Source organism: Uranotaenia lowii, chromosome 2 (assembly GCF_029784155.1).
Source record: "Uranotaenia lowii strain MFRU-FL chromosome 2, ASM2978415v1, whole genome shotgun sequence".
Lineage (NCBI taxonomy): Eukaryota > Metazoa > Arthropoda > Insecta > Diptera > Culicidae > Uranotaenia > Uranotaenia lowii.
This window is the reverse complement of record NC_073692.1, coordinates 249277654-249302496: the sequence shown is the minus strand read 5'-3', so window position 1 is coordinate 249302496 and position 24843 is coordinate 249277654. Positions and strand designations below refer to the sequence as shown.

Genomic DNA, 24843 nt, shown 5'->3' with positions numbered 1-24843 from the left:
CTCTTTAAGTTTTTCGTGTACGGTTGATATTTTGAACGTCACGCGGCACGTGTTTTTTTTTTCTTCAATCTTTTTCGAGGTCGGCCGGCACATCAGCTCGGTAGTCGGTTTTCGTGGTTTAATATTTTATAATAAAATTATAATCGTAGTCTTCGAAGATGTGCGCAACGGTGAGTTATTATGAAAGGTAAATAGAAGTCAAAATTTTAACACTTTTTTTTTTAAATATTCTAGCAAAATAACTCAACACTGCGAGTGGCTCGTGACACGGTGGCCAATAGATTCCGGGTGGCTACGAGATGCTGGTGTGACATTCCAGTCCACCGAATAATCATCGTGTGGTTAAGTGTGTAACTAAAATGTTGAGATTTATAAATAAATGACATAAATAAATACATTCGTTTTTTAAATCAAACAAACCTTTGACAATGATGACATAATTTGAATCAAGAAAAAAAAATCCCACCATGATCAAAAAATTTTATTTCAGTGGGTAAACATTGAATATTATCGGGTTTTCATGGTTTTACCATGAAAAACTGGAAGCTGAAAGAACCATGAACTTTATATTTTTGGGCTTCCCAATGTATGGAAAATCGCCATTTTTTTCATGGTCACGCTGCATAACAATACCCCTTTTTCATGGTTATTTTCGTCAAAACGATGAAATGTATGGTCGAAAAATATGAATTTCAATGTACATTCACGGTATCGAGGACGATAATAATCATTGTATTAACCACCCGAATAGGATTGCACCGTGAAAACACCGTGAATTCCATTTTCACAGACCATAAAGTGTATGGTTAATACAATTCATCTGTGAATACAATGATTATTATCGTCCTCGATACCGTGAATGTACATTGAAATTCATATTTTTCGACCATACATTTCATCGTTTTGACGAAAATAACCATGAAAAAGGGGTATTGTTATGCAGCGTGACCATGAAAAAAATGGCGATTTTCCATACATTGGGAAGCCCAAAAATATAAAGTTCATGGTTCTTTCAGCTTCCAGTTTTTCATGGAAAAACCATGAAAACCCGATAATATTCAATGTTTACCCACTGAAATAAAATTTTTTGATCATGGTGGGATTTTTTTTTCTTGATTCAAATTATGTCATCATTGTCAAAGGTTTGTTTGATTTAAAAAACGAATGTATTTATTTATTTATGTCATTTATTTATAAATCTCAACATTTTAGTTACACACTTAACCACACGATGATTATTCGGTGGACTGGAATGTCACACCAGCATCTCGTAGCCACCCGGAATCTATTGGCCACCGTGTCACGAGCCACTCGCAGTGTTGAGTTATTTTGCTAGAATATTTAAAAAAAAAGTGTTAAAATTTTGACTTCTATTTACCTTTCATAATAACTCACCGTTGCGCACATCTTCGAAGACTACGATTAAAGAGTGTAAATTCATTATTTATTCACGCTTGGATGTTCTTTTTACCATGAAGTACATGGTCACATTAATATTCAATGGGAAATGAATGTGATACCATGGTTCTGTGCTATTCGGGCATACACTTTATGGTCTGTGAAAATGGAATTCACGGTGTTTTCACGGTGCAATCCTATTCGGGGTGTTTCTGCTTAATCTTGTCGATAATTTTTTATATAGTTCAATATTGCTATTCTGCCCATATTTGATAAACGGTCTAATATGCCATTTTTTCAAAATGGAGAAAATTGTGCCATTTGATAGCTTATACTCTATATAATATCCCTACTTCATTCATTTTCCAAAAAATCCATTAGTGGAGGCATACAACCCTAAAGAAAATTTGTCTAATGTGCAATATACTTGATAAATTGTCTAATGTGCATGATGTGTTGAATCATCATTCGCAGCAACCGGTGTCTTCTTATAGAAAGTTTTTCTAATCCCTTCTTGTTGTGGTCTTGTGGCTTGGTGGTTATGGGCGGGAGCAATCGCAGCAATATTTGAAAACGTATGCACATCAGGCAAATTCAGAGCTATTTGTCAACTTTAGTTCACGTTATATTTGATAAAGTGGCTACTGAGATTGAAATTAATTTTTTTCATAAATTCTTTATCTAAATTTTCAATTTAACTCAACCGCCTAAGTCCTACACCTACAATGATTGTTATGCACTTTAATCTACTTTATTTTGAGTATCAGGATGCAGAAAAATGGTTAAAACATTGATTTTGCGTTTTTCTCGCATTGGTGTTCATGGCACATTAGACCGCGGTTAATGGAACTTTTTTCAAGAAGGTCGATAACGTTCGCGTTACATTCCAAAACGCACCATTAAGATACTTGAAGGCGTTTTAAAGTACCTGTATGGGAAATCTAAGCAACATGTCAAAAATGTTTTTCAAGAAGGTCGATAACGTTCGCGTAACGTTCTAAAGCGCACCATTAAGATACTTGGAGGTGTTTTAAAGAACCTATATGGGAATTCTAAGCGACTTGTCAAAAATGTTTTTCAAGAAGGTCGATAACGTTCGCGTAACATTCTAAAGCGCATCATTAAGATACTTGAAGGTGTTTTAAAGAACCTATATGGGAATTCTAAGCGACATGTCAAAAATGTCTGTCAATTTTTTGTCATGGTATTTGTTTTGTTTATATCTGTACTGATATTTACAAATGGAATTCAAGATTTTTTCGAATTTTTCTTATAAATGTTAAATAAGATATTCGAATAAATTTTGATGATGCGAATTTTTGTTATGATTCATATTGTGTACTGAAAGTCCTTTGAACGAAATAAGGTAGCTTCTATTGACCAACCCACTCAATCATCTCAAATGACATTAAGTTTAAATACTATAATCATTACAGTGGCAATTAGCTATTGCTGGATTGGTCGAGAGGCTGGTGAGTTTCATTGCAACCTAGAGAGCAGCGGTTCAATTCTCTAGGCGTGTAAGCAGCTTTTGTAATCAAAACAATATAATTAAAATCAATGAGATAGACCATGATAGACCGGCAACCTAGCAATCTGACATGTGGTTGTCAGAGCAATCTGTCAATTGGATTTTTTTTTTCGGTGCGTAGATCCCAAGTAACCATAAGCACTAAAGCTTTGCATTTTTATAGCTTTACACCAGCATTCAAAGGCTAAATTACACTATATCAGCACATCAAGTGCAATTTTGCATTACAACAGCCCTTCGAGTGGTATGCTGCATCATGTTAGAATTATACCACTCTTTTAAAATGCAACTTGCATTCTATCAGCTTTGCACAATGCTTTTGAAATGCAACATTGCTCTAAATCAGAATAACAAATGCTATATTTTCTAAGCATTAAATTGGCATCACACAAGCTTGCTTTAATGCTTTTAAGCACTATGTAAGCACTACAGTGGCATTAGGCCAAAGCACATTAGCATTGATTGATGCTGAATCAATGCAAATTTAGGGCACCGGTTGCTAGAAATTTGATTCAAATAGGTCTTTTTTTTCAAAAATTTAACGCGGACCTGATAGGTTCACAGGCAGAGTCAATGTCAAATGTCAGAGCCACATATGTCATGAGTTCGATTCCAGGTCACCTTCACCCGAAAAATAAAAAAATATCATGTAGAAAATTCAATCCGAGAGATCTCTTCAATATGCATAAGCGAATATAAAAATAATTACAAATTTAGTATCATGGCCGAAAAATGAACCGATCAAAAATCCAAAATAATTTTTTTTTCGCATGGTCGAACCTCATTCGAACGCCATTTGCATTTTCCCAGCATTTTGCCCGCCAACGCTGTAGCTTCAACCAATGCTATAACAGTGCTTTTATAGGGTTATACCAGTTTCTGCACTAATGCAGCAGTTAATTTCGCCAAACCTGGCTCACAGAGCTAAAATGATGCACAGAATCAAGCTCTATAGCTGACGCTAGAGCAGAGTTGATGCTAGATTTTAGTGCTTATGGTTACTTGGGATGTTTCTTGACATTCTCTTAGAAGCTGAATAGCGTTCTCTACAGCCCCCTAAACGAACTTGAAAGTAGCTTTAAGAACTTAAATTTTGGGCTGATTAGCATTCTCTTCAGACACAAACGAGAGCTGATTAAGCTTCTATGGAACCTTTTTAAGAGAATTCTGGTTGCTTGGGCGTTTATCAAATATGGGCAGTATTGCTGTTAATTACGGTTCAAAAATAACCATTTTTTACTTCTCCGCTCTTTCTGGTAAAGTTTGAAAAATAACCATATTACTACTTCTCCAATACTCTCAACGTTGTTGTCAAAACATTAAACAGCTGTTTTTGGCTGAAAGCAAAACAGTTGAAATAATGAACGGGAAAATGATTAATGCCGCGATTTTGAACCTCTCAGCCAAGCAAAATCGTACTATCTGCTGTCCATAGTGCAATCCAGACACGAAAAAGGCAATCCGGATGTGAAGAACCGAGAAGGGAGAACAAAATGACAGCTGCACACTCAGGCAAATTCTTATTAGTCTTCATAAGATGCATCTTATAAACCGCTTTTAGAGTGTAAAATAAAGTTTCATAAGAGTCTTATATCAGCGCAAATGGGACGAGGATGACAAGGGTCGGTGGTTCCACTCGATTATCCCAAAGGTAAGCCTTAAACCATGGTTTAATAGATTGAACTTGAGTCGGGATTTTATTCGTATATTTTCCCGTCTCATGTCCAATCATTTAGTGGTATGAATAAGGTTTAGCAATTGCTTCGGCAGCTTTTACTTAGCTCGAAATCAAGCAAAGCAAAAGCCCAAAGCATTTGCTTAGTTTGGTATGAATAAACATTTGCTTAGCGGATGTGTACTAAAGTCTTAGAACATAGCTTTTGCTTCGAAAAATAGAGCTATCCAACCAGCAAAATCTGAAGTTTTCTAAAGTTAAATGAAAAAAGACGATCAGAAAATTTAAAAGTCCGGCTAAAATAGCCATGAAGTCGACGGTGCGGATGGTGGGTGTAAGAACGACCGGAAAGTTTTTGATTATTGCGTGCTCGTATGTTGATGTTTAAAGAAAAATGAATACATATTCGAATATAGTCAAACGACAAATGGCCTAACTTTAACATTTATCATAGCTCTCCCACACGTATTCGAATCGGGATAATCCGATGCATAAAAAATAGGCAATAGGCGCGCATCTTAATTTAATTTTTTTTTTAAATCTTAGAATTATGAAAAAATCATATAAATATGGAAGTCTGAATTATGTTTTAAATTATTACAATTTTCTTCCAACTTCAAGCCGATTGGGACTTCTTCCACTCTAGCCGGAATTTTTAATTTAGAATATTTACTGATTGATTTGTTTAGTTTCATCTTAGACGAATCATTTCATACAACGACAGGAATATGAAAAAAAGCTGGATTATCACTCCGACTTTTCTTTATCCATGTTGAAAATGCCTTTTTGAATTGTATTGAAGTGTAATATTGCTAATTTAATAAATTCATGACATTGCTAAAGAATTTTTTATTGGAAAAGTCTGCTACCGAGCATGCTTAGAAAATAAAGCTATTGCTAGGAGATTTGTCGAGCGATTACTTCAGATTTGGGCTTTATTCATACCAAATTAGCTTGTTCTAAAAGTAAAAGCTCCTGACAGAGAAAACAGCTGTCAAAAAAAACTTTATTCATATCAACCGAAGCAATTGCTTTAAGCGACTGCTCGACTGCTCGATTTAGTTTAGCAAAAGCAATTGCTAGGTTTTTTTCATATCACCTATTGTTCCTTAGACGCGGTACTCTATCGTTTTGATATTGCTGGCAGCAATTTGTGTAGTTGCGGCCAAGGTTACCACGACATCGAGCATATTGTTTGGTCGTGCGAGGTCCATCTTGTCGCTAGAACGAATTTGATAGACTCCCTTCGGGCCCGAGGAAAACCACCCTATGTTCCAGTGAGAGATGTGCTGGCTGTCATTGACTTGGACTACATGGGTGGTATGAAAAAAACCTAGTATTTGCTTTTGCTAAACTAAATCGAGCAGTCGAGCAGTCGCTTAAAGCAATTGCTTCGGTTGTTATGAATAAAGTTTTTTTGACAGCTGTTTTCTCAGTCAGGAGCTTTTACTTTTAGAACAACCTAGTTTGGTATGAATAAAGCTCGAATCTAAAGCAATTGCTCGGCAAATCTCCAAGCAAATGCTCTATTTTCTAAGCATGCTCGGTAGCAGACTTTTCCAATAAAAAATTCTTTAATAACGTTATGAATTTATCAAATTAGCAATATTTCACTTCAAAACAATTCAAAAAGGCATTTTCAACATGGATAAAGAAAAGTCGAAGTGATAACCCAACTTTTTTCATATTCTTGTCGTTGTATAAAATCATTTGCCTAAGATGAAATTAAACAAATCAATTAGTAAATATGTCAAATTAAAAAAAAATCCAGCTATAGTGGATGAAGTCCCAATTGGCTCAAAGTAAGAAATAAATTATTGTAATAATTTAAAACATTATACATATCTCTCATTTTTATATAATTCTAAGATTTAAGAAAAAATATCTGAATTAAAATGCGCGCCTATTGCCTATTTTTTATACTATGGGGTGGGGGTGGGGGAGAACTTATAATAAATATTAAAGTTAGGCCATTTTTTGTTTGACAATATTTGAATATGTATTCATTTTTCTTTAAACATCAACATACAAATTTACCAAAAAATCCGGTCGTTCTTACACCCACCACCCGATTCGTCGACTTCAAGGCTACTTTAGCCGTACTTTTCAATTTTCTGATCGTCTTCTTTCATTTTACTTTAGAAAACTTCAGATTCTGCTGGTTGGATAGCTCTATTTTTCGAAGCAAAAGCTATGTTCTAAGACTTTAGTACACATCCGCTAAGCAAATGTTTATTCATATCAAACTAAGCAAATGCTTTGGACTTTTGCTTTGACTGATTTCGAGCTAAGTAAAAGCTACCGAAGCAATTGCTAAACCTTATTCATACCACTACATGTTTGAAATATACCTTTTCCTAAAAGCTATTGATCTTCGTCTATAATTCTTTTTATTTTCATATTTCCCTATCTATCTTCTTTTTTTTTTTTAAATTGAACTAGATATAAGCACACAATTCCCAAGCAACCAAAAGTCGCGTTTTTACTTAACTCCGAACTCCGAAGTTCACATTTGGCTGAAAAAATGTATTACGGGAACCTCAGGTGACTCTTGTCGCGTAAAAGTTACTCAGGAACTTCCATCGCCCTTTGGAAGGTTAAACTATCGATAACGGAACTTCTAAGCGCTTTTAATGGAACTTTTTTCAAGAAGGTCGATAACGTTCGCGTTACATTCCAAAACGCACCATTAAGATACTTGAAGGCGTTTTAAAGTACCTGTATGGGAAATCTAAGCGACATGTCAAAAATGTTTTTCAAGAAGGTCGATAACGTTCGCGTAACGTTCTAAAGCGCACCATTAAGATACTTGGAGGTGTTTTAAAGAACCTATATGGGAATTCTAAGCGACTTGTCAAAAATGTTTTTCAAGAAGGTCGATAACGTTCGCGTAACATTCTAAAGCGCATCATTAATATACTTGAAGGTGTTTTAAAGAACCTATATGGGAATTCTAAGCGACATGTCAAAAATGTCTGTCAATTTTTTGTCATGGTATTTGTTTTGTTTATATCTGTACTGATATTTACAAATGGAATTCAAGATTTTTTCGAATTTTTCTTATAAATGTTAAATAAGATATTCGAATAAATTTTGATGATGCGAATTTTTGTTATGATTCATATTGTGTACTGAAAGTCCTTTGAACGAAATAAGGTAGCTTCTATTGACCAACCCACTCAATCATCTCAAATGACATTAAGTTTAAATACTATAATCATTACAGTGGCAATTAGCTATTGCTGGATTGGTCGAGAGGCTGGTGAGTTTCATTGCAACCTAGAGAGCAGCGGTTCAATTCTCTAGGCGTGTAAGCAGCTTTTGTAATCAAAACAATATAATTAAAATCAATGAGATAGACCATGATAGACCGGCAACCTAGCAATCTGACATGTGGTTGTCAGAGCAATCTGTCAATTGGATTTTTTTTTTCGGTGCGTAGATGTTTCTTGACATTCTCTTAGAAGCTGAATAGCGTTCTCTACAGCCCCCTAAACGAACTTGAAAGTAGCTTTAAGAACTTAAATTTTGGGCTGATTAGCATTCTCTTCAGACACAAACGAGAGCTGATTAAGCTTCTATGGAACCTTTTTAAGAGAATTCTGGTTGCTTGGGTTGTAATCAAACAAAACGAGTTTGGCTCCTTAAAGCCTAACGGTACGAGCCGTTTCAAATAAAGAATTTACAAAAAAAAAAAAAGAGTCTTATATGAAATTCTTTCAATTTTCATACGATGTTCTTATGAAAAATAGAAGACACGGTATTGTGAAAAAATGATGAACACATTCATTCATAGCATAAGTTTTTTTTCATCATCTAACAATACAAAGCAATCGCCAGTTCATAGTTATTATAGTTTTCATTCAATGTTAAATGTTATTGTTATCTCCGGAATGGTAATAAGTTCGATTTGATGTTTTTTGTGTGAACGTTTAATATATTAGTAAACTAAAATACATTATTTGTTTACTTTTCAGCAAGGTGATCGGCAAAAAACGAAAGGTCTATGATGCGCCAAAAAAAAAATACTTTGATGGAGCCGTCTGTTGATGCGCTGCTGATGGTGACCGTAAGGATTTAATTTTTAAAAAATTTGCAAACAATAAAGTGAATTTTTTCAGCATGAAATATCTAGAATTTTTCTTATTAGAAAGTCTCTTATGAAAAGCAGCAACCTCTCGTTGAAGGCGTTCATCTTCAGAATTCATTCGCGTCATAAGACAATCTTATGAATTTCATTAACTTTTCTTATGGCGCCACTTCATAAGAGAATCTTATGGCATACATAATAGTATTTTTCTGAGTGCATGTAAACATTGCACTCGTTCTCACGCACACCTACGTATGGAATCACTCGAAACCCGAAAGTCGTTTTTTTATTCGGACGGTTCCAGAGTCAAATCCGGAATAAAAAAAATACGCCATTAGAGCATCTGTATCCGTGGTCTATTCTTGGGTCTAATTTATACAAGAATTGAACCAACGAAATTAGATCCAATCCAGTGAAAAAACTGGCAACCCCACTCGTGTTCCATTAAGTGTTAAACGGTTTAGAACTGCGTCAAATTGGATCCAAATCCATCAGTTTTGGATCAATCCTTATACCGGTTCTAAAAAATGTTGAGATGAAACTGGTATAATGGAACACGGATGCGGTTGCTTGGGTCGGAATTTGGGTCTAAACCGGCTTTTTAACCACGTATACAGATGCTCTTAGACTGCACGAAATCCTTCAATGAAAAGCAAAAAGGGATTATATTTGTGTGCCCTTTCGATAAGTTGGCCGGTTCTATTTAACCCTATTTAACTTATTTTTAATTAGTCCTCAATAAACGTGCATTTGCTATTTTTCGGCCTGACGTAAATTTGTTTGTTATTTGTGCGGTGCACGCATCCTTTCCGTGAATTAATATTTGATAATTAAATTGTGAAGCTACGATTTCTAAAATTGTAATGGATCTGCTAATAGCAAACGTTGAAAATGTGGTGTTTAAGATCGAAAAGGATCTTAATGAACAGTTTGGAGCATTATCTCTTCCGTTTCCCGGAATGGATAGTAAGTATTCATAAAATAAACTTTTTGGCTTTTTTTTACTAATCTCATCCCTTTATAGAGTCTACTGCAGCCGTTTGTTTATTTTTTAACGCGACTGATGGAACGGAATGTGAAAAGGGATCCGCCTGTCCGTTCCGGCATATTCGAGGAGATCGTACAATCGTTTGCAAACATTGGCTTCGGGGTCTTTGCAAGAAAGGCGACCAATGCGAATTTTTACACGAATATGATATGACTAAGATGCCGGAATGTTACTTCTATTCAAGATTCAACGCCTGCCACAATAAGGAATGTCCTTTCTTGCATATAGACCCCGAGAGTAAGATAAGAGATTGTCCTTGGTACGACCGAGGATTCTGTAGACATGGGCCCAACTGCCGTCATCGACATGTGCGAAGAGTCCTGTGCAATTTCTACCTAGCAGGCTTTTGTCCCGATGGAACATCGTGTAAATTCATGCATCCACGTTTCGAACTTCCTCCGCCTCCGGAAACAAAGGATCAGATGCCAAAACGACCCCCTACTTGTCACTACTGTGGTGAGCTGGGCCATAAAGCTTGCTACTGTCCGAAAATGCCTCAAGAGGTGAGATGTTATATTGGACTGAGTCGATTTATGGTCATTTTTAAATTTCTCGAATCCATGGGTTTTAAAAGCTTTGTTTTCGTTCAAAACTCTTCCATGTTTTTTTTGCAGAATTTTGAAGTTACGTTTACATGAGTAAATTTGAACTTTTGTGATTATATGGGAGAATTGAATATTTTGCTAAATAGTTATGGAAAAACTGGCGAATGTATGGAATTTTTAGGAAAATCACATTTCGATAGTGAATGGAGTTATCAGCTGGGTGATATAGTACGTTCACAGCTCTACATTTTGAATGCACAACGTTAACAGAATTATGTTTGGTTTTCGAGAATTCTACAAAATGATAATTATCAAAACTAAGAGAAAAATATGCAATGGTGCATTTTGAAGTAACAAACAATATTTCTCGCGTGAGCTATCATTACGTCGTATGCAACAAAATGTAAACAAACAGTTTTATTACAAAATAATATGAAAACTGACATAAACTAGTCGCAACTTCTTCCCATTTAGAATATTTGTAGTCTGCACAACATATTCTATACGAGAAATACAAATTTTAAAGTTGATTTGATAACTTTTGCAGCAGTTTTCTGTGAATTTTCAAGATGTTTTATACGACGTAATGAAAGCTCACGTGAGATTTGGCTTTTCGACATACCTAAAAGTAATATGCAATGGGCTTTTTTGACGATCCAAAATCAAAATTTTATTAAATTTTTGTCTTGTGTGATCTTTTTCTTGTGCGATTAGGATAAAAACTCGTTCAAATTGACTTGTCATCACAAAAATATAAAGTCTTTTAGATTATTCATCAAATCTTAAACATAAATACAAGAAAATATCAAATCGCTTGCTTTCCACAAGGAGAGAAGGCGATGAAAATTGGTTTTAAATGCTCATTATTAATGGTCCGGATAAACAAAATTAATTCAAAACATAGTTTCCGATGAACCCGAAGAATCAGTCTTCAATCTTATGTACTTTTCAAAAGAAGCAAATTACGAACATCAGAGTAATAAATAATTTTGTTTGCCATTCTATAGAACCGCCAAATTTTCATAACTTTTTTTGTTGGTATGCATCGGGAATTTGATACTCGATAACACCTCCTATATATATACACACCTTCGTTTGAAAATAGTTATACAATAACTCGCTAGGTACCAGCAGTGTTGTAAAATAAATTAATCGTTTTTAATGCCAAACACACACTTCTATTTAACAGCAGCTTATAACGTTTCTGTCTAATAAGGTACGAAGTTACGGTCTTCAAGTCCCGTAGAGAATTTATAAATTGACACAAAACCTATCACCAGGCTCGGTTCCACAGAAGAAACGTAAATGCTGTTGATTTTTCAGAACAAGATATTCATTCAGTCTAATGTTATATTCTTTATGTACCTAATTCATGCGTCTTGAAAAGGCCTTAACGAACAAGAGAAAAGATTAGTTAAAATTCATATGATGTCCACCTTTTAAGACTTACAAACACTGCATCTCGTTTCTCTCTGGACGGATAGATAGGTTTTCTTTAACAAATAAATTGCATATTATAATTAGGTGTAGTTCTGAAATTTGACCATAAAATTTGTAGTCCACTTATTAAAATTTCAATGATAATCTAATGTTCCATTTGCTTAAATTATTTCAGCAACGGGAGGCTACCCTCAGAATGGAAGAACAGCGGTATCGAACTCTGGGATATTTCAAACATCGTCCAAATCAAGATACCGCTCAAGGCACGGAAGAAAGCACTCCTTTGCCGCAAAAACCTCCGCCAAGACCTTTGGAAGAAATAACGTACGTTTCAATTCTATTTTGCAATCAATGTCTTCAATTATTTTACCTATTACTGTTTTACAGATGCTTCAAGTGCGGCAACAAAGGACATTATGCTAATAAATGTACAAAAGGACATCTGGCTTTCCTATCGAATGCTGCCCGAAAGTAATCATTAACTGAGCAAATCAACAATAAACCACAATTTTGAAAAAAAAGTTTATTCGTTGAATTAATTTAAAAAAAGTATACAAAAAAGACTACAATAATAACGCTCTACATAAAAAAGGAATTTAAAGACAGAAACATGTTTAAAGAGCACCAGTCTGTATAGCGTAGGCAGAACCTATGTTCTACCACATCTTTCATATTCATCGGCATTTTCTAGCAGGTAAGCTGGTAAATATGTAAGTCCTCCCGTGCTTCCTTCTCTTTTTAAATGTGGATTTGGAACGGTATTACTCTTATCCCCTATAGATGTGTATCTGTTGGAAAATGAAGGAAAAGAATTAGAAATGAAGTGCACAAAAAATAAATTACTTTTTTACCCCTGATCGTACAATTTGCAGTACGGAACATTATTATTTCTTATGTAATGCCAAACGTCTGCACACTTCCAGTCCAACAGCGGATTAATACGCATTAGTTTAGGCCAACCTGAATCGGTTTCCTAGGAAGGAGAAACGAAATATTTCATAAATTTAAGAGAAGCATAATTACTTTATTTTAAAATAAGATTTAATACATACCTGCATAAATTCTAATTCAGCGCAGTATGGATCAGTTCTACGTGATCCCATAAGGCATGCTTTTACTGATGGGTCTTCTCTGCAAAGTTTTTCCAAAACTGTTCGGATCCCACCTTTCATTATTTGTATTTTTACGCCGTAGAAAATGATACATTGCTCAACGAATTGTTCTACTTCTTCAAATGGTTGATTTGGTTGAACGTAGATTATTTTGAGATTGGTGCTGTTGTTTATTAATTTCGGCACACATTTCATGACCATATCCAACAGAACTGTGCAGTCTTTGCCTCCATTGAAGGATAAAAATATTTCCTTTTCAGAGTACTTAGCGAAGGCTTCATTCAATAGCTAAAATAGTGAAGTTTATTTAATGCATTTTATCAATTAGTTGTAGAAAGTTAATATCAAAATACACAAAAACTGCCTGTACAAAATGGTTAAGTCAGAAACTGTTATTGTAGGATCATAAGTGTATTGAACGAAATAAAATTAAACCGATATTAGATAGTAGTGTTCAACCTAAATAACATCATTTCAACTGCTTCCTAAGAAAATAGTTCTACACATTTGAAACGTACATAATACCAACTTGACCGAATTTATCACATTACTGACCAAAAGCGTATAATAGACATTAGGTTGTCCGAGCTACTACTACTTAAGTATTAATCCTAACAAATTGCATTTAATAAAACAATTGATATTTTTACCTAAAATTAATTATTGCATAATTGTTTTAACTAGGTACTCGTTTCTAAAGAAAGACCAATAGATAAAATAGATTCAATTTACCAGGGAAAACTGAGTATAGGCTCCTAAAAAGGACCGGTCAGTGAAGTGTTAACTATAATGACACTTTAATACAAATATGAAGTGTGTTCATTTTATCTCGCTCAATTTCTCGTGATCAATAATACATATTAATAAATAAATAAAACCAGTTTTTCGAGTATGTACTAATACTGAAAAAAAAATGTGTTCTATTTTGATTTAACATCACTCTCGTTATCTCGTAACGCAGCAGTCTCATGTAACATTCACTCTCCTGTCCTAAGATTGTGCAAGGTTTTACGGCGGTCGGAGTTTTAAGGAAACTTTGCATAAATATAACTAACCTGTTCGCTATGATTTAGCTTTAACTTATAACTATTCTCGTCCATAATAATAAAAACCATCTAAAACTACACATCACCGCAACATAATTTTTTTATGCTTCCATGACATATGATATGATGAAGCAAAGCATGGGTCGAATCACGATGACGTAGCTCCCTTTTGTGGTGACAGTTCGCACGTCCTGCTTTAAATACAAAATTTTACGAACGAGAAATGGGGTGCGGCAAAATTTTTCGTGTAGCTGCACGGTCAGAAATTTAACTCAAAACTCAGTTTGAAACTTTTAAAGAATTAAAGCCTAAGAGCAAGTTCACTGGTTGAGATGGAGTTGGAAATTTCGAAGGTTTACATCACATCACAACACATTTGCCGTCCACCGGTGTTGGGAAAATCTGATATTCGAACAGTTTCGCGCTGCAAAATTTGTATCGTATAACACTTTTTGGCGGAGGGTGATAGAAAAACACGATGTTTTGCAACACCGAACTTTTTTGCAGGATTTGCATCCTGTTATCTCTAACGTCCGGGGAATGATGTGAAGGTGTCGAAGAGGGAGTAAGCTGCGTCGATGATGGCAATTTCCTGATTGATGTTTCTGCTGAGGGCTCTCTGTAGCGGTAAACTGTTTCACTGCCGGAGTTTTGCTCCTGTCTCAGATTCTGATTGTAGCGGAACAGTCAATTGAAGAAATGGTCCCATGAAATTGTGGTCGAAGCTCCCCCAGCTTTTCCTCCACCACCTTGTTTCAGCATATTGAATGCGCTAGGCATGAAGCAGACTGTAAAAAGCTTGAAAGGCCAGCCACTTAATTTGATAACAGGCGTGAAATTTTGACCGGCAACGAAAACGCGGCGTGCGACAGACACGAAAAATAACCGATCGTTTTTCAAATGATGGCCCGTCGCAAGAAAAACTGACAGAATTCGAATCGAAACTAAACTGATCGATTTCGATATCTGTCATTGTATGGCAGCGGAGAAATTGTCAGGAAAATCCAACAGATTTTGAAGGGAAACCGTATAGATTCAAACTGACAACTAATGGTTTGACAGTAATCGGTCCGGTTGCGATATTCCTTCCGATCCGGGCGGCTGCTTAATGTAGGAAATAAAGTGGAGTGTGGTAATCTAAATAAATAAACTAAGGCAGGTTAAGTTTATATGGATAGGTATTAGATAAATAAGTAAGAAACTCCAATAGGTATAAATATATACATTATAATAATGCTTTAGACAGAAAAATAAATAGAATTGTTTCAATCAAATATAAAAGGATGAGCTCTTTAAATTAATAGAATCGAACAAACATGCGTTTACAGAAAAATGAAATCATCAAGAAATATTACTATAGTTTGAGTTCCCACCCCTATCGCAAAAAAAGTGCTCCTGTTATTTGTTGTATAAGGAGCGGATCACAATGCTTGCTCTTTGAATAAAAAAGGGAGAATTTGTATTGAGCTTCAAGGGATGACGAGAGTGTGTAGAGTTTCCTAAAAAGCTCAGAGAATAGGTTCGGCACAGGACAAGATGTGTAAAGGAGATCAGTTTGAAGACTAACTTTTCAGAGAGAGCGTCGGACACGGATAGCTCCTAGCGTTGTGAAAAGTGACTTAAGAAGCGAGTAAATATGGCGGACAAACCTGTCGGTTTCGACATTGGCGCAGCCGGTACAACGAAGAGGTGAGTTAATAAATTATTTCAATAAAGGTTTTTGATGGTCAGTAAAAAAAAAAAAAAAATCATTCGATTCAAATATCAAGCTGCTCCTAAAAAGAAAATGGCGAACCAGTTCCTGCCATTACGATAAAATTGCAAAATGGAGGGTTGTGAAAATGCGAAGGTGATTAATCACAGTCAATCGGCATGCTAATGTAGTTAATAGATTACTGGAATAAAGTTTTTCATTGGTCAGTAGCAAAATCTATTCGATTCTAGCATCAAGTTGTTCCTAAAAAGAAAATGGCGGATCAGCTTCTGCAATCACGTGTAAATGACAAAATGGAAGATTGGGGAAAAGGGGGACTTATCCCACTCAATCAGCGTGCTTAGGTATATTCCACTAAGTGTAACTAAAACCTTTCAAATGAATGTTAGCATGATCCGGTTACTTATTATTACGGCGTATTGGAAACTGCTCGGAACCAGGATATTTTATACGTGGGGATTTAATTTTATGTTGGCTGGAGAACCATTTCCAGCCATAATGCGCATAAAACAAAATGGGAGGTTAGGTAAAAAAAAAAAGAAGAGAAAATTGTGTCTCTTTCGTACGGACCTCTAAGGTGAGATTAGTTAAGTTAAGATCTCCAAATGAATGTTGAAAAAATATGTTTTCGCTATTTCAATTTCTGGGTGTATAAAAACATGCTCAAAATCCTCACGTGAAATTGGAACGGGAATAATCTTTCCATTTTATTTTGGCTACAATAGTGTAAATCATGATTATTTACTGAATAGTGTAAATCATGACTAACTATTAACGTAAAGTGATTCGAAATTATTAAAAAAAAACACACATTAAGCCTTACAGGTTGAATTTGATTCATGCTAACTAAAGGTTGCATCCCATAATTGTTAAAACTACGTGAGAATAACAAAAACAGAAAAGATGATAAAATAATAAAATTCAACCTTTGACACTTGATAATAGGTGGGGTAGCGTTATTAGTCCAATGGGATAGATCTTTGCGAGCAGCAGTACTGACCCCTGAGGAGGTGCAAACCCACGAGAGGGGTAGCATGATTTTGTTTTTTTTTCACAAATAATAAAATTCCTGTGAGGAACAGTGCGATTAATTTCTTAGCGGTAAGCGTACAAACACTTAAGAGGGCAAAAAATTATATGAATGGAAATGATCGTCTAAGGGCAAACCCCTGAGAGGGGCAGCATTGTGGAGATAGTTTACAATTAGTACAAATTCCTGTGAGGAACAGTACGATTAATTACGCAATGATAAATTGTACAAACCCCTGAGAGGGGCAGTATATTTAAAAATATAAAATGGAAATGATCATCTAAGTGCAAACCCCTGAGAAGGGCAGCATAGTGGAAATAGTTTGCAATTAGTACAAATTCCTGTGAGGAACAGTACGATTTATTACGCAACGATAAATTGTACAAACCCCTGAGAGGGGCAGTATAAAAATATAAAATGGAAATGATCATCTAAGTGCAAACCCCTGAGAGGGGCAGCATAGTGGAGATAGTTTACAATTAGTACAAATTCCTGTGAGGAACAGTACGATTAATTACGCAACGATAAATTGTACAAACCCCTGAGAGGGGCAGTATATTTAAAAATATAAAATGGAAATAATCATCTAAGTGCAAACCCCTGAGAGGGGCAGCATAGTGGAGATAGTTTACAATTAGTACAAATTCCTGTGAGGAACAGTACGATTAATGACTCAACGATAAATTGTACAAACCCCTGAGAGGGGCAGTATAAAAATATAAAATGGAAATGATCATCTAAGTGCAAACCCCTGAGAGGGGCAGCATAGTGGAGATAGTTTACAATTAGTACAAATTCCTGTGAGGAACAGTACGATTAATGACTCAACGATAAAATGTACAAACCCCTGAGAGGGGAGGTATAGAAATATAAAATGGAAATGATCATCTAAGTGCAAACCCCTGAGAGGGGCAGCATTGTGGAGATAGTTTACAATTAGTACAAATTCCTGTGAGGAACAGTACGATTTATTACGCAACGATAAATTGTACAAACCCCTGAGAGGGGCAGTATAAAAATATAAAATGGAAATGATCATCTAAGTGCAAACCCCTGAGAGGGGCAGCATAGTGGAGATAGTTTACAATTAGTACAAATTCCTGTGAGGAACAGTACGATTAATGACTCAACGATAAAATGTACAAACCCCTGAGAGGGGAGGTATAGAAATATAAAATGGAAATGATCATCTAAGTGCAAACCCCTGAGAGGGGCAGCATTGTGGAGATAGTTTATAATGAGTACAAATTCCTGTGAGGAACAGTACCAAACTAGGAGTGGGGTAGTATTGATTAGGCCTTTAAGAAGATGATCATTGCAAACTCCTGAGGGGGGTAGCATTATACATTTTGTTAACAAATAGTACAAATTCCTGTGAGGAACAGTACGATTATTTACTCTGAAGTGAAATGTAAAAACCCCGGTACAGAAATATAAAACAAAAATGATCACCTAAGTGCAAACCCCTGAGAGGGGCAGCATAGGGAAAATATCTTACAATGTATGGTTAATTACTTAAAGGTAAAATGTACTGCGGTACCTAAGTAGAACCCCAGTAGAGGTATTACTTAACAAAAAGAGCAAAGCTTTGAGAGAGTCAGCATTATCTTCATAGTTAGAAAAACACGATTGAATGACTCGTTGAATTCAAAAGCACAAAAAAAACAATGAAAACGAAAACTACAACTGTATAAGGTACGTGGCTAACAAGTTTTTGTCTTTACAATCTTTTTTAGGAAGAATAAGAAATTGAAGTTAGAGAGAAAGAATACAAAATTGGCGTTCCTGAGAAGACAGTTAAAATTGGAAAGATCTCGTAGGCTTTCGTTGACGAATAAATTGAAGAAAGCACGATCTGATAAAAGAGAATTAGAAGAAATCGTGGAAAACAGTGAATATAACGTGGATTTTATCCAAAAGCATTCCACGATGCGCGAGAATTTACAACATAATGAAGAATCGGTTCTAATAAATTCAATGAACAGTTTGTCGTTCGCTACTTTAAATGTGGCCGAATGTAAACCAGCATCCGGAGAAGAGGAGGTCGACAGAAAAACGTTTGAGCAGTGGAAATCCCTTTTTGAAGCTTCTATGGAACTCGCTGGAATTGATAACGAATTCACAAAAATGCGTTTGCTTCGCGTTAAGGCCGGTATGAAGTTACTTGAAATCCTCGACGGAACTAAGTCTTCTGCTGGTGGTCCTGACCCTGGTACGGAACCGTATTCCGACGCAATCCGTAGGCTGGTTGAATATTTCAGTTCGAGGCAGTACGTGATGACACATCGTCAAAAATTGAGAGCCACGGTACAATCGAGTGACGAGTCGGACCTCAAATACTTGAAAAGGGTGGTTGCTGCGGCGAAAATGTGCGATTTTCCCGATGATCAACTCGCTGAGAATGTGGCTGAAGTAGTCCAAAGCCACGCTCGTGACGCCAAGGTAAGAGACATTGCTCGAAAGGTCGCTCGGAAGGGTTATCCAATATCAGAGTTTGTCGATAAGGTACGTTCCCACGAATTGGCCAAAGTAAATGAAGAAGTATTCGCAAGAACTCATCAAGGGAGCCAAAGTGTGATTGCAGCGGTTACCCAAGAGCGACAACCAACAAGGCGCTATCAACAAGACGCTTATCGCTTTCCATCTGGCAATCGTGGCGGCGTCCAGCCAAGAATGAATATATCTTCGGGTTACTCTAGAAATGCTCATAGCCAGGACCAACGAGTCAATCGTGACCAACGAGGCCGTTTCTCGCAGCAAACAATGCCTCGTGGTTTTGAGCCTTGTATTCATTGTGCCGGAAGATTTCACCCGTCTGAGAACTGCAACTCAAAACACAAAGTTTGTGACGTATGCGGTGAACGTGGGCACATTAAAAGAGCGTGTCCGATGTTACGGGAGCGACGTTCCGATATCCGAGGGGAAACTAGAGGAAATAAGCGTCGTCATCAAACCGAAGAGGAGCCACCGGTACCTAAAATGAGAAAGGTGTTGGCAATCACTAAGGATGAGAATAATGAGGATATCGAGCCGGAAGGCAATTCTGTAAGTTCTGATATTTAATATTGAATTTCATAATAGAAATTTCCGGTGTGACAAGCAATTTTTTTTTCTTCTTTCCTTTTATTAATCGTAAATGAAATTGAAGTTTGGTTGGTTGTAATTGAAAGATAGAAAGTAACTACTTTTTTGTTGGATAAAAGAAAAACAAATAAAATATTAATGAGTTGTAACTGTTATTGTTGTTATTTGATCGTATCATAGGGATGGCATGTAATTGTGATCCAAGTCTTCGAATGCAATTATTGAAAAAAAAACCATTAAGCATCTGTTAGTTATAAACCGCTTCTACTTCTTGGTTACCTTGAGAAATAAACAGGCAGGAAATAAACTGTTTTTCAATGTTCACAGCAATGTTGATTAAAACATGAAATAATTTCAGGTATTCAGCTTGTCAACCAATGAGTGTGAGGACGGTACTATTTTGGGCTACGTAGCAGGAGTACCAATATATTTTCTGATCGATTCGGGAGCAGAAGTCAACACCATTAGTGAAGAGTCTTTCCTTTTGCTGTCCACGAAAAGTTCTTCAAGGAATAAGTTGATTAATGTAACGAAAGGTTCCGACAAACCTCTTAAGGCTTATGCCTCTCATGGTCATATAACGGTTTTAGCTACATTTGTCGCGGAGCTCTTTATTTCGGAGGATCGTCCGATTCTATTAGAAAAGTTTTATGTTATCCCGATGGCTCGGGCTTTGCTAGGTAGAAGCACAGCAGTTCGATTTAGTGTGCTTCAGTTGGGACTCAAAGTTACTATTAGATCGGAACTTTCGGAGTCGGAGTATAGGCTGGTACCGGGAGAAATATGTGCCCTACAAAGTTGGCCAGAGTTCCCCAAGTTCAAGATACCCCCAGTATCCATCTCGTACGATATCAGTAAACCACCTTCTAGACGCATATATACGAATATTCCTCCTGCATTCAGACAGGAAACGGAAAGGCGGTTAAACGAACTCCTGATGTCAGGAATAATAGAGCAGGTAACGGACGATATGGACAGGTCTTTTTGTTCGTCCCTTCTTGTAGTCCCAAAAGGAAAGGACGACATTAGGCTGGTCGTCGACCTGAGAGGGCCGAATAAGAGCATAATTCGGACACCGTTCAGAATGCCAACGCTAGAGAACATTTTGTCCAGCCTAGATGGAGCCAAGTGGTTCTCGACGCTTGACCTCACGAGTGCCTATTTTCATATAGAGCTAGCGGAGGATAGCAGACATTTGACAAACTTTTTCGCTGGAAACGGCACATTCCGCTTTAAGCGACTTTGCTTTGGACTGTCAAACGCTCCTGATATTTTTCAGGAAACCATGCAGACGATCGTCTTGGCAGGTCTAGAAGGAGTCCGCAATTATTTGGATGATGTCCTTGTTTACGGCTGTACGAAGGAAGAACACGATATCAATTTAAATAGAACCTTGAATCGTCTAAAGGAGCACAACGTAAAGCTCAATGAAACTAAATGCTCATTCGGAAAACAAACCGTACGATTTCTTGGGTTTGAGCTCTCTCATGATGGGATGAGAGTCGAAAACACAAAATTACAAGCTATTGAAAACTTCCGTAGGCCAGAAACGTTGAATGAAGTTAAAAGTTTTTTGGGACTAGTGACATTCTCGGAGCGATTCATCCCAAACCGAGCGGACAAAACCGTGTGCCTTAGAGCACTTGCTAATTCGGAAAAGTTTTCTTGGGGTCCTGGAGAGGAAAATGAATTCAATTATCTAAAACATGAAGCACTTAAAACAATAACCAGACTCGGATATTTTGATCACAGAGATAAGACCGAACTCTTCGTCGATGCGTCTCCAATCGGGTTAGGGGCGGTCCTAACACAATTGAACAGCGCGGGAATTCCAAGGATAATTGCTTGCGCTTCCAAGGCTTTGACTGATCGCGAATTAAAATACCCCCATACCCAGAAAGAGGCACTTGCGGTGGTTTGGGCAGTGGAACGGTTCAAGTTCTACCTCACTAACCTAAAATTTACCGTTCGTACAGACTCTGAAGCGAACGAGTTCATATTTGGATTCGGGTATAAGACATGCAAACGAGCCATTTCGCGAGCGGAGGCTTGGGCGTTAAGGTTACAGTGTTTCGATATGACAATAGCCAGAGTTCCAGGACATTTGAATGTGGCTGACGCCCTTTCACGCCTCATAAGCAGAGCTCAAAGTGACGAAGGGTTTGACGAGGACGATGACAAACATCTACTTTACTCTCTTGATCCAGGTTCGATGACTATGACTTGGGCAGAAATCGAAGCAGAATCGGAAGTGGACGAAGAACTCTCACTTGTTAAAAAATCTATGATTTCCCAAAAATGGCCCAAACAACTCAACAGATATGAAGCCCATGCAAAGGAGCTACGGTTCGTTGGAGACACGCTTTTCAAAGGGGAAAGAATAATCCTACCAAAAAGCCTTCACAATTCTGCATTAAAATCAGCCCACCAAGGCCACATCGGAATTAGCGCTATGAAGCGAGTAATGCGAGACTACTTTTGGTGGCCAGGGATGAGTTTGGACGTGGAGAAGTTTGTGAAGAGGTGTCAAACTTGTCTCCTTATTTCTAATAAGAACCCTCCAATACCGCTATCAAACCGTCAGTTACCTAATGGGCCATGGGAAATCCTACAATTAGACTTTCTTACAGTTAACGGTTGTGGAACAGGGGAATTTTTAATTCTTGTGGACACGTACTCTCGATTTCTGTCGATAGTAGAAATGGATAATAAGGACGCAAAAAGTACTAATAGCGCATTGAATCTGATTTTCTTTAGATGGGGTCTGCCTCTCATCATACAGACCGACAATGGCCCCCCATTTCAAGGGACAGAATTCGTAAAATGTTGGGAGGACAAAGGTGTCAAAATTAGAAAATCCATACCCTTGAGCGCCCAATCAAATGGTAGTGTTGAGAGGCAGAACCAGGGCATCATTAAAGCCTTAGCTGGAGCGAAACAAGACAAAATGGATTGGAAACTGGCCCTCCAGAACTATGTCAGAATACACAACACCGTTAAACCTCACTCTAGGTTGGGAATTACACCGTTCGAACTACTAGTTGGCTGGCGATATCGAGGAATGTTTCCTTGTCTGTGGAATTCTAAGGAGGAGAGCATAAACCGTGAAGAAGTCAAGGAAAAAGATTGGGAAGCAAAACACATAAGCAAGAAACATGCAGACGACCGTCGCGGAGCCAAAGAGTCTTCAATATGTTGTGGAGATATGGTTTTTATGGCTATACCCAAGAAGAGCAAAACCGATCCATCCTTTTCACGCGAGCCTTTCAGAGTTTTGTCGAGGGAAGGAGCGAAGGTGGTTATCGAGAACGAAAAAGGTGTAAGGTTCTCACGTAACGTACAAGACATCAAACTAGTCCCAGGTGCAGAAAACCAGCGTATTTCCCAGTTTGAAGAAAATATTATCGACTCAGCAGAGACATCGAACGTCGGGAACGCTCAGTCGACGGATTATACAATGGGAACACGAGGTCATTTTAATATGAATTCGCATACCGATGAACAAACAGGAGGAGTAAATGCACAATCACCAAGAATCAGACCAAGGCGTAACATCAGACAGCCTATGAAATTTAAGGATATGGTGTTAAATCAGGTAAACTATCATAACAAATTGATTCTAGTATTTGAATAAGTAAATCATTCATCATATTAATTAGGATTCTTTCGATCTATGTTCTGAGGATGATTATGCTGTTGAAGAAACGGAGTGCCATGACATCGAAACGGAAGAGACAGATATCGATATGGAACATCATTCCACTGAAGGAATCAATATCTCGAATAGTTTGGTTCCCGCTACACCTAACAAGAGAGAGAGAAACTCGCCTACAATGGTTACAAATCCATACGAGCAAAGACCTAAGCGAATTATCAACAAGCCAAACAAATTTAATGATCACTTTGTCTATCATGTGATATATTAATTTTTTTCTGAGTGTAATCTTATTTTGTTAAAGTTTCAATTAATTAAAATCCATGTGACAAAGTTCATTACTGATATATGTTTCCGTGACACTCATCAGTTCTATGTTACAAAAACAGTAACCACAGTTACAGATCTGCAAACTGCTTTACAGATCAAGCCTTCCGAAACTCTTTAACCTCACTTAGAAAAAAATAAAAGTATTTTACTCACGATTGCATTTGCAGTTGAACAGTCAAACGTCAATACTTCAGCGCTTAAGTATTTCAGCAGCGGTTTCGAGGAAGTTTCGTAGTGGTTTCGATCTGGATAATGTCCTTTTTAATTGAATTTCGCATTGTTGATGGCTTCAGATGCTCCGAGTTCGTCAGTTGATTCATTGTTTACTTTTTCTTCATCTTGAATTCTTTTTCGATGCTCCGTGAGACGGCGTGAGACGTCAAACTTAAAAGGCCTTTTCAACCAGGGGTGCCAGGTTTTCTGGCACTTTATCCGTTTCTAATTTTTAATCTTAATTTACACTCTTAGTTTGGATTATTCAATAAAACATTCAAGAAAAGTATTAAATGTTTTTAATAAAATTAAGTCGAGGTAATTTCGATAATAAGAGATAAACGTTACCATTATTTAAAATAAAAATGATTGTATTAGTTATTCCATTTATTGTTGTAAAGATGCGTTAATTAATAAAATATTCTTAATTCACGTAAATATATGAACATCTTTTCCAACCGATTTCGTCCTTCAATGCAGTATAGAGGCGGAGGCGAATGTAGGAAATAAAGTGGAGTGTGGTAATCTAAATAAATAAACTAAGGCAGGTTAAGTTTATATGGATAGGTATTAGATAAATAAGTAAGAAACTCCAATAGGTATAAATATATACATTATAATAATGCTTTAGACAGAAAAATAAATAGAATTGTTTCAATCAAATATAAAAGGATGAGCTCTTTAAATTAATAGAATCGAACAAACATGCGTTTACAGAAAAATGAAATCATCAAGAAATATTACTATAGTTTGAGTTCCCACCCCTATCGCAAAAAAAGTGCTCCTGTTATTTGTTGTATAAGGAGCGGATCACAATGCTTGCTCTTTGAATAAAAAAGGGAGAATTTGTATTGAGCTTCAAGGGATGACGAGAGTGTGTAGAGTTTCCTAAAAAGCTCAGAGAATAGGTTCGGCACAGGACAAGATGTGTA

General features: G+C 36.7%; 3 protein-coding genes and 1 long non-coding RNA gene across 7 annotated transcripts; 3 read left to right on the top strand and 1 right to left on the bottom strand.

The window, feature by feature from the left end:
- The first annotated feature begins 74 nt into the window (after positions 1–74).
- Positions 75–395, top strand: LOC129745415 (uncharacterized). The gene is made up of 2 exons (XR_008737126.1): positions 75–170; positions 235–395. It is a non-coding gene; the product is annotated as an uncharacterized LOC129745415 (long non-coding RNA).
- Positions 396–9436: 9041 nt separating this feature from the next.
- On the top strand, positions 9437–12248 carry LOC129743590 (cleavage and polyadenylation specificity factor subunit 4). Its single transcript, XM_055735652.1, has 4 exons — positions 9437–9660; positions 9719–10245; positions 11903–12051; positions 12115–12248. Exons 1-4 carry the CDS (start codon positions 9558–9560, stop codon positions 12200–12202), a joined length of 867 nt encoding a protein of 288 aa, XP_055591627.1. The 5' UTR covers positions 9437–9557; the 3' UTR covers positions 12203–12248.
- On the bottom strand, positions 12236–14935 carry LOC129743592 (FAD synthase-like). Of its 2 annotated transcripts, none has more exons than XM_055735656.1 (4): positions 13895–14935; positions 12780–13127; positions 12591–12700; positions 12236–12515 (listed from the first exon to the last, which is right to left on the bottom strand). In XM_055735656.1, exons 1-4 carry the CDS (start codon positions 13952–13954, stop codon positions 12377–12379), a joined length of 657 nt encoding a protein of 218 aa, XP_055591631.1. In that variant the 5' UTR covers positions 13955–14935; the 3' UTR covers positions 12236–12376. The 2 variants fall into 2 exon arrangements, with proteins under 2 accessions (XP_055591631.1, XP_055591630.1); XM_055735655.1 differs by having other exon boundaries at positions 12579–12700; positions 13895–14209.
- A 243-nt stretch (positions 14936–15178) lies between these two features.
- LOC129743589 (uncharacterized) lies at positions 15179–24100 on the top strand. 3 transcript variants are annotated; one of them, XM_055735651.1, is made up of 3 exons: positions 15179–15574; positions 22726–23308; positions 23373–24100. In XM_055735651.1, exons 1-3 carry the CDS (start codon positions 15522–15524, stop codon positions 23637–23639), a joined length of 903 nt encoding a protein of 300 aa, XP_055591626.1. In that variant the 5' UTR covers positions 15179–15521; the 3' UTR covers positions 23640–24100. The 3 variants fall into 3 exon arrangements, with proteins under 3 accessions (XP_055591626.1, XP_055591625.1, XP_055591623.1); XM_055735650.1 differs by lacking the exon at positions 15179–15574 and having other exon boundaries at positions 22303–23308; positions 23397–24100; XM_055735648.1 differs by lacking the exon at positions 15179–15574 and having other exon boundaries at positions 22303–23308.
- The last annotated feature ends 743 nt before the right edge of the window (positions 24101–24843 follow it).